The sequence below is a fragment of the Sciurus vulgaris genome (assembly GCF_902686455.1).
Source record: "Sciurus vulgaris genome assembly, chromosome: 2".
Lineage (NCBI taxonomy): Eukaryota > Metazoa > Chordata > Mammalia > Rodentia > Sciuridae > Sciurus > Sciurus vulgaris.
In genome coordinates, this window is record NC_136462.1 from 174,730,298 (window position 1) to 174,741,788 (window position 11,491).

The 11,491-nt window shown below is 47.3% G+C and overlaps 1 protein-coding gene across 2 annotated transcripts; it reads left to right on the top strand.

The window, feature by feature from the left end:
• The first annotated feature begins 11 nt into the window (after positions 1-11).
• SPEF1 (sperm flagellar 1) lies at positions 12-6,461 on the top strand. 2 transcript variants are annotated; one of them, XM_079127873.1, is made up of 7 exons: positions 12-2,967; positions 4,107-4,218; positions 4,668-4,824; positions 5,010-5,049; positions 5,177-5,237; positions 5,442-5,565; positions 5,672-6,461. In XM_079127873.1, exons 1-7 carry the CDS (start codon positions 2,859-2,861, stop codon positions 5,777-5,779), a joined length of 711 nt encoding a protein of 236 aa, XP_078983999.1. In that variant the 5' UTR covers positions 12-2,858; the 3' UTR covers positions 5,780-6,461. The 2 variants fall into 2 exon arrangements, with proteins under 2 accessions (XP_078983999.1, XP_078984000.1); XM_079127874.1 differs by lacking the exon at positions 5,010-5,049 and having other exon boundaries at positions 5,117-5,237.
• The last annotated feature ends 5,030 nt before the right edge of the window (positions 6,462-11,491 follow it).

Below are 11,491 nucleotides of genomic sequence, written 5' to 3' on the forward strand. Positions count from 1 at the left end.
GGCCCTTGGTTTTCTTTTCAGATTGGAGGTTTCCAAGAGGCCCTTCAGGGGAGTGACACTGGGTACCTCCCTTGTGGGCAGCTGCAGGCCCTGTGCCTCTCATCCCTCTCTGGCAGGGCCCCATCCTGGGCAGAGGGGCCTGGGGCTGGGCCCTGAGTCCAGCCATCCAGCTGCTCCTTTCCCAGTTTGAATTCAATAAATCTGTCCACTCCCCTTTTGTGGGGGTGAACGTTTTAACAGCCAAGGGTGCATCCTTCATGGTCTGGGCTTGCGTCTGTCTTGGGGGACACATCCTTTCCCTGTTCCCTTTGGTCCTTGCTCTGGTGGGACATTAGAAGCAAGGGTTGAGAGGGTGGCCCTGATTGGGTTGAGGAGCAGCAGGAGCGGTCAACGTCCATGTCTAAGTGTTACAGAGGCTTGGGAAAGAAGAGGTGATCAGTGTACCTCTAGGGTTAGATTTGAGGAAGCTTATACTTGCACTGGTTTGGGGATAGAGAGAAGCTCTTGATAACTTGACTGAGGACAGGAAGGGGGGGGGGGGGGGGAGCAACAGTCTGTTGGGCCAAATCAGGCAATATGCACCTGACAGCTAGGCCCACCAAGCCTGATTAAAGAAGATTCTTGCAAGAGTTTGGGCCAGGATAGAAAGATTGTTGGGACAGCTCTTGTGGGTCAAGTCAGAGTTTGGAGGGGCATATGGGGAACACTTTGATTTGCCTTTGGTGCCTTAAAAGAGATGTTTCATTTTGGTTTTCGAGGCCTTGCTATGCTGTCCAGGCTGCTCTCAAACTCCTGGCTCAAATGATCCTCCTGCCTCACTCTCCTGAGTAGTCAGGACTATAGGCATGTTGGTGGCACCTGGTTAAGAGGGAGCCCTTTAGGCCTTCATTGATTGCCCTCTGCAAACCTGGTGGCCACCCTTGCAGACAGTGGCAGGAGGAAGGTGAAATTGCTAGGAACAGATTTCACCACCAAGAAGCTGATGCGGTGCCCTCCAGGGACTCCCCTGTCCAAAGGGGAGGACAGGCTCTTTGCTGTCCTACCCCTTCTGCTTTCAGGACCTAGCCCTTTTTCTCCATAACCCTCCCTCATTGAGGCCCTCAGGCCCCAGAGGTTCCAGCCAGGGGAGGGCCTAAGCCTGAGCAGAACAGGCAGCTCTGGGGCTCAAACCGGTTTTCCTACCCTGTCTGGGACTGGCACATCACCTCTAGGGTTCCCTCCCCATCCCTCACCACCCCTTTCCACCAAGTTCCTCTTCACCCCACCCTGGAATGTTGGGTGGGGGCTATCCAGGTTGTCTTTTGTCCTTTGACTGCCCCCGGGTGTGGTTCCTTACAGAAAGGCAAGGCCACTATGCATCACTTTCAAACAAGAAGGTGGGGTGACTTCCGCTTTTGGCCTTCTGCACTTCTGGCACTCCCCTCCAGGCCTTGAAGGCTTTGAAACAAAGTGACAACCAAAAGGACTTGGGATTTTCCCTTGGCATCACTCCCATTCCTGTATCTGGAGGAGGAGACCACGGAGCCAAAATCAAGCCTAACCTACCTCTGGGGTGTGCTCTGGAGTAAGAAGGAACAGTGGTCTTCTCCCCAAGTGTCCCTGGCCAACTCAGGTCCCTCACCTCAAGTACCAACAGGCAAATCACTTCCAGCTGTTTTCTGCCAACAAGAACACCTCTTGCTGGAAACTGAGATGATCTCATTAAAGATCACACTGCTAATGCTAATAGGGCCTTACAGTGTGCCAGATTCTAAACACTTTGCAGAACCCCTACAAGATAGGAATAAAACCATGACAAACAGGCCTAGAGAGTTTTGGTAATGTACCCAAAGCCACATTTGTGTTAAGAAGCAAGCTTTCTCCCCAGGCTGACCCTAGAAGTACACCTTTACTGCTACTCTGTACCCATTCATTAATGAGGGATCCATCTTCCTAACTCTTGTAGGGCTGTATTGTTTTGAAATGGAGCTGTTTTCTAAAATCAGTTGCTAATCCATGGTTGAATAGCTCTTTGAAGAGAGATGAGGAATGCAGATAGATGTAGCTCTTGCTTCTGTACCTATAACCAAATCCCATTACCCCCAATTATCATACAAATACAGGTCTTTTGTAAATATTAACATCTTTCCATTTTGTAAGTTCTTTCCTACTACCCCATTAGGACAAGTAGGTGAGAACTGTCTCCATTTCTCAATGGAAGGAAATACAGTGCTGGAATTCAATGACCTGCTCAAGGTACTGACCTTGAACTCTGGTTCTTTCCCTGGGAGTTTTGGTTACATATTAAATGCCCCACTAAGACACTGGTGGGATGAGGAAGTGGCGATGGCCCTTTGAGTAGAGAACTTTGGGAGGGAACCAGCAAGGAAGCACTCACACAGAAGCCAATCGCACAGCTCAGATGGGTAGCAGATTATTAACAATGTACTCCCAAATAGGACTGATTATTATTATGGGGATGCTTCCTTCATTTAGGATTACAGCCAAAGGGCACAGAAGAAGGCTCCCAGCCCTGGAGATACTGCTGAAAGGGTTCTGGGAGCTACTCAGCTTTGGCAGATCCCAGAGTGGGTCAGCAGGTGGCGTGGGTGTAGAGGTGATACTTTTTTTGGAGCTGGAGCCCAGGAAAGGGTGGTGGTGGTGGGAGAACTACAACTCCCAGAAGCCCCTGCTCCCAGGCGAGTCGGCAATGGTTGCCATGGTTTCAGAAAACAATATGGCTGCTCCCAAATGGGACATGCGTCTTCGAGTTAGGGAGGCAGAGGCAGGTCTGGAAGCCCGCAGTGACGTTTGAGGGGTCGTGAGGTTGGGTCTGGACCCTGCACGATTGGGACGGCTTGACCTTGCCGAGAGCCCCAATGGCGAGCAGTGTGGATGAGGAAGCCCTGCACCAGCTGTACCTGTGGGTAGACAACATCCCTCTGTCCAGGCCCAAGAGAAATCTCTCCCGGGACTTCAGTGATGGAGGTGTGCACTCCTGTGTGTTTCTACTTATTCTGTATGTACATGTGTAAGGGGTCTGTGTGCATACTATATTTTTGGTGTTGGGTGAGTGTGGATGTGTGTATATGGGTGAGATCTACCTCCTGGGACTTCAATTGTGGAAGAGTGCACCTGTGTGTGCGTTTTCTATTTGTATCTATGTGTGAGCAATGTGTGTCCATGTGTATATCCATTTGTTCTACCTGGTGTGCATGTAATGTGTGTGTGTGTGTGTGTGTGTGTGACTCCCTCCAGGGACTTTAATCACTAAGATGTGTATCTATGTATGTATTTGTGTAGTGTATGTATTTCCATGTGATTATGTAGGTATCTATTTCAGTAATGTCTTCTGGGATTTCAGTGATGGAGTATGCTTTTCTGTATGTGCATATTTGAGGAGGCCATGTACATATGTGTCTCTGTACTTACATGTGTGTTCTACATGTGCACCTATGTGTATCTGACTTGTATTTTTGTTGTTGTTGTTGTTTGTTTTTGTTTTGTACCAGGGATTGAACCCAGAGGCACTTAACCTCTGAGCCACATTCCCAGCCCTTTTTTGCATTTTATTTAGAGACAGGGTCTTGCTGGTTGCTTAGGGTCTTGCTAAGTTGCTGAGGCTGGTTTTGAACTTGTGATCCTCCTGCCTCAGCCTTCTGAGCCACTGGAATTAAAGGCATGTGCCACCACACCCAGCTGGCTTGTGTTTTTGTCCTGCATGTCTACACATTCTGTGCTATGTGTATATCTGTAGTGGGATCTTATCACATGTCTCTGCCTGTGTGAGTCTGTGATTCTCTCTGGAACTTTGGTTTTGGAGTATGTGTGTCCATGTGAATTCCTAGGGTAAGGTCCCTTATTCCTGAAGGGCTCTCTTAGAGACTTATTCTGTTTTCCTATGCCCTGAGTTAATGGGGAAGAAATGCAGTTGAATCTTAAGTCTGACTGCTGATCTTTGTCTCTTCTTTGTCTCCCTCCCTATCATCCTTCCCCTTTCTGCATCTTCCTCCCCACTGGGTTCTATCACCCTGTTGCTTTTCCTACCCAATCCTTCTCTTCTCCCATCCCCTGTCCCTTATTTATCCTCCCACCTTCCATGTCTGCTTTCATGGTTACTCCCTCAGTCCTGGTTGCAGAGGTCATCAAATTTTATTTCCCAAAGATGGTGGAGATGCACAATTATGTACCTGCCAACTCTCTCCAGCAGAAGCTCAGCAACTGGGGTCACCTGAACAGGTAATAGAATACTTGGGTGCTGGAGTGGAACTCTTCAGTCCCTACTGAGTTCCCAGGAAGGCTGCCCCAGCCTCTTCATCTCCTATGGGATTTGTTGTTGTTGTTGTTGTGATTGTTTATGATCTCTGAGCTTTTAATTTCTTAAGAGGCATGTTGTTCGGTCTTAACTGTCCAAGCTGGGACTGTTTTGATGGTAGGGTGGTGAGGGCCAACACGACAGAATCTATCTGGTAATAAAATCAAGGAACTTTTCTGTTGGGAAGGAGACAAAGAACCTTGATGACACCCAGTTGGTGGCAGTGGGGGCAGGGCTTAGATGGCAATCCCTTCCTCTCCCCCCGGGGCTGCACACTCAGGACTAAGACAACTGTGCCCCCTCCCTTCTTCCCCACTACTTTCACTTTATTCCCCACAGGACCCAGTCCGCCACCTCTTTGTCTGTCCTATAGGAAGGTGCTGAATAAGCTGAACTTTTCGGTACCAGACGATGTGATGCGCAAGATCGCACAGTGTGCCCCGGGTGTGGTGGAGTTGGTGCTCATCCCGCTGAAGCAGCGCCTGGAGGAGCGGCAGAAACGCAGAAAGCAGGGTGCCAGCTCCTTACAGGTGGCTCCCGTTTGGAACCTCTCCAGATGCTTTGTGGCGGGAGGTTCCCAGGCAGGGAAAAGCATGAGTGTGGGGGAGGGGTGCCTGGCTAAGAGAACCTGATTTGGGGGACTGCAGAAGGGACAAGGGGCTTCTTGGGATATGGGTGAACCGAGACTCACAGTGGACCACTGGGGTTCTTTCAGGAGCTGCCTCCCGCCAATGGCAGTGGCTACTTGGATGTGGGTAAGGTGGCCTTTCTGTCTCTTCCCCTCAGGAGGAGCTTTCTTCCTATCCTTTCTATGGCTTGCAGAATCGGAGGAGAAACAGAATAGGGCTCCAGCAATGTCACTCTCCATTTGCCTTGTCTCAGATTTGTCCCAGAAGGCCCGAGGGGAAGGTGCACCAGAACCCCAAGGGGGAGAGCAGCTCAGGTAAAGAAGCTGGGAGCAGCGTGATCTCAACAGGCAGGCCAACTCCCCACACGGGCTGGGGGATCGGAAGGCAGTGATTTGGTCTGGGAAGGTGGGGAGGCGGAAAAGGGGAGAAGGGGAATAGTGAACGCCCTGCCGAGGACACTAGAAGGGTGACGGTGGAGCCCGAAGTCCAGGCCTCGGCTAAGATGCTTCCTATCCCAGGGCGGGGCGGCTGCCAGCGTCCCGGCCTCCCGGGTATAGCCAGGCGCTCCAGGGCGACCCAAGCTTCGTCCTCCAAATCGCTGAAAAAGAGCAGGAGCTGTTGGCCTCGCAAGAGACAGTGCAGGTGAAGGCGCGTTGGGAAGGCGCGGCGGGTGGGGGGCCTTGGGACCTGCAGAGGCAGGAACAGGACAGCCAGCAGCCAGGTTTGACTTCTGCGTGGCGCTGCCCAGGTCCTGCAGATGAAGGTGAGGCGCCTGGAGCATCTGCTTCAGCTCAAGAACGTGCGCATCGAGGACCTCTCCCGGAGGCTCCAGCAGGCGGAGCGTAAGCAGCGGTGAGCGGCGCCTGGCGCCGGGACGTCCCAGTACCGGTCAGAGCCCAGACGTCGCGACCCACCCACCCAACACCAGACGCAAGATTGGGAGGGCGGAGCCAGCTGCTCGGCCCTGGTGCCTCTCTCCTAGGGGATGGGAGTGAGAATGGGGGCGTTAGGACCGGAGCCCTCGGAACCGAAGTCCACGACTGAGCCGCCTCCTTACACTCCACCCGGGCCAGGAGAATGGATCGCTTTCCAGAGCCCAGAAGCTCCGTGCGGAGACCCAGCGTGCCCACCAAAGCAGTGCCCGTCACCTGGGGTCCCGCCTTGGAACCCCAGGCGCTGGGTCCTAGGAGGAGGTCCCTTGACTCAGTCCACACTCCCAGAGCCAGGTCACCGCCCAACTCTAAGGATAGTGATGTCTTCATACAGACTAGTTCTCCATGCCCTCAGACACACGGGAAGTTGCCCCCGGAAACCGAGTGGCTCCCAAGCCCCTCCTGGGTGCTCACCTGGGACCCATCTCGAGGCTGGCGACCGCAGCAGCTAGAAAGGAAGGTGTGAGGGGTGGGACCAGCCAGGAATAGGGGACAGATCCATGGGTGCCTATAACAATCTCCCTTCCAGCCCACTGGGTACTGTCGGGTGTGCCTGGGGTGTGTCTGTGACAGGGCAGCCCTCATTAAAGGTGGTGGTGTGCTTTCTTTCCTGTGCCTGTTTTCTCTTTCTGCCTGGATCCCTGAAGCCAGCAAATCCTGCCCGCCTTGTCCTCCACTCTGCCACCTTCCCAGTCCCCTTCAGTGAAAGAACCTTAAAACCTGGAATGGGTCTCATCTTGTGGGTGATGGGCCCCATGTACCCACTGCTTGGTATATTGATGATATCACCAGGGTCAGGTTTTGTGAACTATAACAGCCTGACTTCTAATCGCGGCTTAGATGGACCCCCAAACCTGCCTTCACAGTGTCCTGCAACTTTGTCCAAACCCAACAATAAACCCAGGCCTCAAATCTCCCCATCTGTGGCCACACCCTTGCCCTCAACCCTGCCCACAGACTGACCCTTAACTTGACTTTCTATATGACTCCTGACTGTGCCCACATACTGCTCAAGTTCTATGGACTGAGGCTAATTTTACTCTCAACACTGACCAAGACACCAGGGCCTTGGTATGACCTTAACTCTGATGACTTGCTGACTACCAGTAAAGTTCAACATTTGTAAATCCTGAGATCTAGTGATTCCATTCCTAGGCACATACCCAGGGGAAACTTAAACTCTTGTGTTCTGTGTTCTAAGAGACAAGTTACAGCAATGATCATAGCAAAACTCTAATGGCAAAAGAGCAAAAAATAACCTATATTAGTTATCATATAACAAATAGCCACTAAATTGGAAATTTAAAACAACACATTTGTTATCTCACATTTATCTCTGTGTTAAGAGTCTAGGTACAGCTTAGTTGGGTCCTCTGCTTCAAAGTTTCTTATAAGACTGCACTCCAGGTGCAGCCAGAGGGTCAGCTGGAGAAGGAACCATGCTCACTTGACTGGACAGAATCCAGTTCCTTGTGGCTATTGGACTGAGCTTTTCAGTGTTTTGCTGGTTGCTGGTGGGTGGCTGCTCCCATTTCCTTGCCTTATGGCTATCTCTGGCATACTAACTTAGCAAAGCCAACAAGGGAGAGAATAAAGAGTGAGCTAGCAGGATGGAAATTACAATGTTATCAAATGTAACCATGGCAGTGACATCTCATCATATTTGCTGACTTCTGTTTATTAGAAGCAATACACTGGGTCCCTCTCACATTCAAGGGGAGGGGTACTTATAGGTATGAATACCAGGCAGGGATCACTGGGAACCAGGTTTCCTCCTTGTGGTAACAAAGGGACAAATATCAAGAGGAAGCAGAGGGAAGAGATGAAGAAACATAGGAGTTGGTATAAGTTATTTGTAATAGTTTAGTTCTTAGAGGAGGTTGATAGGTATTCACATGTGTATTTTTTAGGGACAAACAGGAAGAGTGTCATGAATCAGGATTATAATTAGCCAAATTCAATAATATTAAAAATATTTAGGGCTGGAGTGTAACTCAGTGGTTGAGCACTTCCCTGGCATGGGCAAGATCCCAGGTTCAATCCCCAGCACTGGAAAAAAAAAAAAAAACAATAATAAATGAAAATCAAATTGATGACTACTCCTGACCTTGGTCTGAGCCCCATCCCTATGCTCAGCCTGGTCTTAGGTTAACATTAATTTTCTACCTAATCAAACCACTAGCTCCTCCCACACACTGACCACAGCTCTAGCACCATTAACTCTTTTGTAGTCTATGTCAGGTGTCCAGAGTTCTATTCTCTAAAACTTTCAATTGTGTAACCATATGTCTAGGCTCCTGTATGTGATACTGGTAATAATGGCTTATATGAAGAAGTCTGGAGAACCATCAATTGGAGCAGATTATGGTTCTGCCTAGCAGGAGCACAGTCACCCCAGAATACAAGTTCAGGGACTGGGGTTGTGCCCTCAAGAACCTGTTGGCGTCTACATGACAGAGGTTGGACTGAGTCCTGGAGGTTCTTCTTTCTTATATTAGTTGTTGATAGACATTTTATTTATTTATTTGTTTATTTATTTATTTATTTATTTATTTATTTATATACCGTACTGAGAATCAAACCCAGTGCCTCACACATGCTAGGCAAGCGCTCTACCACTGAGCTAAAACCCTGGCCCAGGTTCTTCTTTCTTGAGACCCCTCCATTCCTGTTATCATGATATACCTGAGATTGTACCAACCCACAGTCATATCTCCATGACCCACAAATCAAATCCCAGAAGCAATTGGAGGATTTTACTGAATGTCTTTGGGGGGATATTAAGGTAGATTACATCTTACATTATAAATCTATTTTAACTCTTCTTTAAATATCTCATTCCCCAAATTTCCCTTGGACAGTCAATGCAATTTTTCTATCCCCTCCTCATGCCTCTCTCCCCTTTCTGACCCCAACTAATTCTAATTTCCCCTGGTTAATTCATTCATTAATTCCTCAAATGTTTATTGAATGTATATGATGTGGCAAATGCCAGGAACACAATGAAAAGTATAAAATAGTGTTCACAATCCTGTGGGAGAGAAAGGCATGTAAAGGGTATCCAGACTTTGTTAGTTAAGCCAGTTGCAGTGGCACACACCTATAACCCCAGTGACTCAGGAGGCTGAGACAGGAGGATTGCAAGTTTGGGCAACTTAGCAAGACCTTATCTCAAAATAAAAAAAATAAAAAGATCCGTGGATGTAGCTCAGTGATAGAGCACCCCTGGGTTCAATCCTCAGTGCCAAAAAAAAAAAAAAAAAAAGTTTTTCTTGTTTTACCAAATTTCCCTTGTCCGTCCTCTACTTCAGAAGGCATTTATTTCCAGTCTTTTGTTATTAATAATACAACAATGATTAACCTTATACAATAATTTAGCATTGTGCATGAGTATATGTGTATGATAAATTCTAGATTGGTAGGTTAAAGACTATGCATTTTTGTCCTGTTGCTTGGGAGACTGAGGAAGGAGGATGATGAGTTCAAAGACAGCCTCAGCAAAAGCGAGGCACTAAGCAACTCAGTGAGATCCCGTCTCTAAATGAAATACAAAATAGGGCTGGGGATAGGGTTCAGTGGTCGATTGAGTTCCCCTGAGTTCAATCCCTAGTATCCCTCCCTTCAAAAAAGAATATATGCATTGGTAATCTTGATACTATGAAATTGTCCTGCACAAGGACATGGCTCATAACAGAGGTTGAAGACTGGTGACCTGTTACCTTGCTTTGACTTGCATGGTGTAGGGTTTTTACAAATTTAATTGCTAATTTTTATGTTGATGAGGATGTGAAGCAACTAGAACTCTCATGCTCTGCTAATGGGAGTGTCAATATTTAAAACATTTCAGAAAAGTTTGACAGTTTCTAATAAAATTAAACAGATGCCTATGTTATCATTTATGGTTTAATCAGAGAGGTAGAAGGGATTTCTTACAGGGATTTGACTTTTAGTAATTGTGGAAGTTGGTTAAACAGTCTCTGTAATGCTTTTGTTTTTGCATCTAATGCTGGAGCTTAAAGTCTACAATCAGGCAGTTGGGAAGATGAATATAAGGCAGGGGACAGAAAGAACACACTGGAATCTGTGAGCATAAGCTGCAAGCCTTGAGGACAAACTGGAACTCATGTCAGTTCTCATTGCCTCTAATCTGGATAATGTGAGTGAACTGCAGAAGCACTGGCCCCCTTTGTCATCTGGCCCAGGAGTCAGAGAAGTCAAAGAGGATCTAGGAAAGGTGTAACAGTTGCAGGCCTAGTTGCTGTCCCATGTCAATGAGATAAGCTGCAAATCAGTAACAATGTGCGTGGGCTACAAAGCTCCAGTCTGGAGTTTGCAAATGTCAAATCCGGTATTGTTGCAGCTTTTCTTTCTCTCTTCAAATCTCATGCAAAAATGTCTGTTGTGGCCCACCCTAATTGGAAACATACATTATAGAGAATTTGGGAAACAGTTTACTCTAGCTAAATTGACATATTATAAAACTACCACAGCTAAGTCCCAGCAATTCCATTTCTAGATATATACTCAAGAGAAATGCACACGTACATTTACCAAAAGACATGTACTAGGCTATACAATATATAATATGTTTTGTTCTTTTGTTCAATATCATGAGAATCATCCATGTTGCTGCATCTACTTAGTAGGATGCCATCGCTGATGGATAATATACCATTGTACAAATATAGTGCAATTTATTCATTTTGTTATTGATATATATTTGGGTTATTTCCATTCTGGGGTTATTGTAAATGCAACCATGAATATGTGTATACATGTCTTCTGGCATATAATTAAAAGAGAAATTACTGGGTAAAGGTGGGCATATATCAATTTTATTAGAGTCTGCCAAGCAGCTTTCCAAGGAGGACATAGTTTAATTTCTATTAAAAATAATAGAATTTAGGCTGGGTACACAGATTAGTGATTGTTTTAGTCAGCTTTTTCATTCTGTGATCAAAAGATCTGACAAGAACTATTTTAGAGGAGGAAAAATTTATTTGGTGCTCAGGATTTCAGAAGCCTCAGTCCATAGATGGTTGACTCCATTACTCAGGGCCTGGGATGAGGCAAAACATCATGGTAGAAGTGGGTGGAAGAGGAAAGCAGCTGGGAACATGGCACCAAGAAGCAGAGAGCTCTGCTTACCAAGGACAAAGTGTATGCCCCAAAGGCACGCTTCCCAGGGGCCCACCTCATGCAGCCACACCCTATCTGCCTTCAGTTATCAAGCTAATCCTATCAGGGAATTAATGAACTGATTAAACCTCTCAAGATCTGATCAGTTCATTTTTAAACTATCTTGCATTATCTCACACATAAGCTTTTTGGGGACACCTAATATCTAAACCATAACAGTGATGGAGTACTTTCCAGTACAGGTGAGGCCATGGGTTCGATCCCTACCACCAGTCTAGAATTACTATGTTTTTGGAGCTAGAATAGGTGTTTTCAATGTTCTTCATCTGTTCTCCTGACCTGGAGTTGCTCCTAGTTCCTTCCTATAGTGCCCCCATCTCCAGGGAGCCTGGTAGGAGCCTGTGGCTTTCCTTTTCAGAGTCATTTAGCTCTGGTAAGGCCCTTTGCATAGGAAGCCCTCAGACCCGGATACCACTCTGCTATTGGCAGATCCTCTT

What these genes read in the sequence shown, in the direction of transcription:
- SPEF1 (XM_079127873.1), top strand. Translation starts at nt 2,859, where the DNA reads ATGGCGAGCAGTGTGGATGAGGAAGCCCTGCACCAGCTGTACCTGTGG. An exon ending in CCGGGACTTCAGTGATGGAG is followed by an intron (nt 2,968 to 4,106) that starts GTGTGCACTCCT and finishes TTACTCCCTCAG; the next exon opens with TCCTGGTTGCAGAGGTCATC. An exon ending in AACTGGGGTCACCTGAACAG is followed by an intron (nt 4,219 to 4,667) that starts GTAATAGAATAC and finishes TCTGTCCTATAG; the next exon opens with GAAGGTGCTGAATAAGCTGA.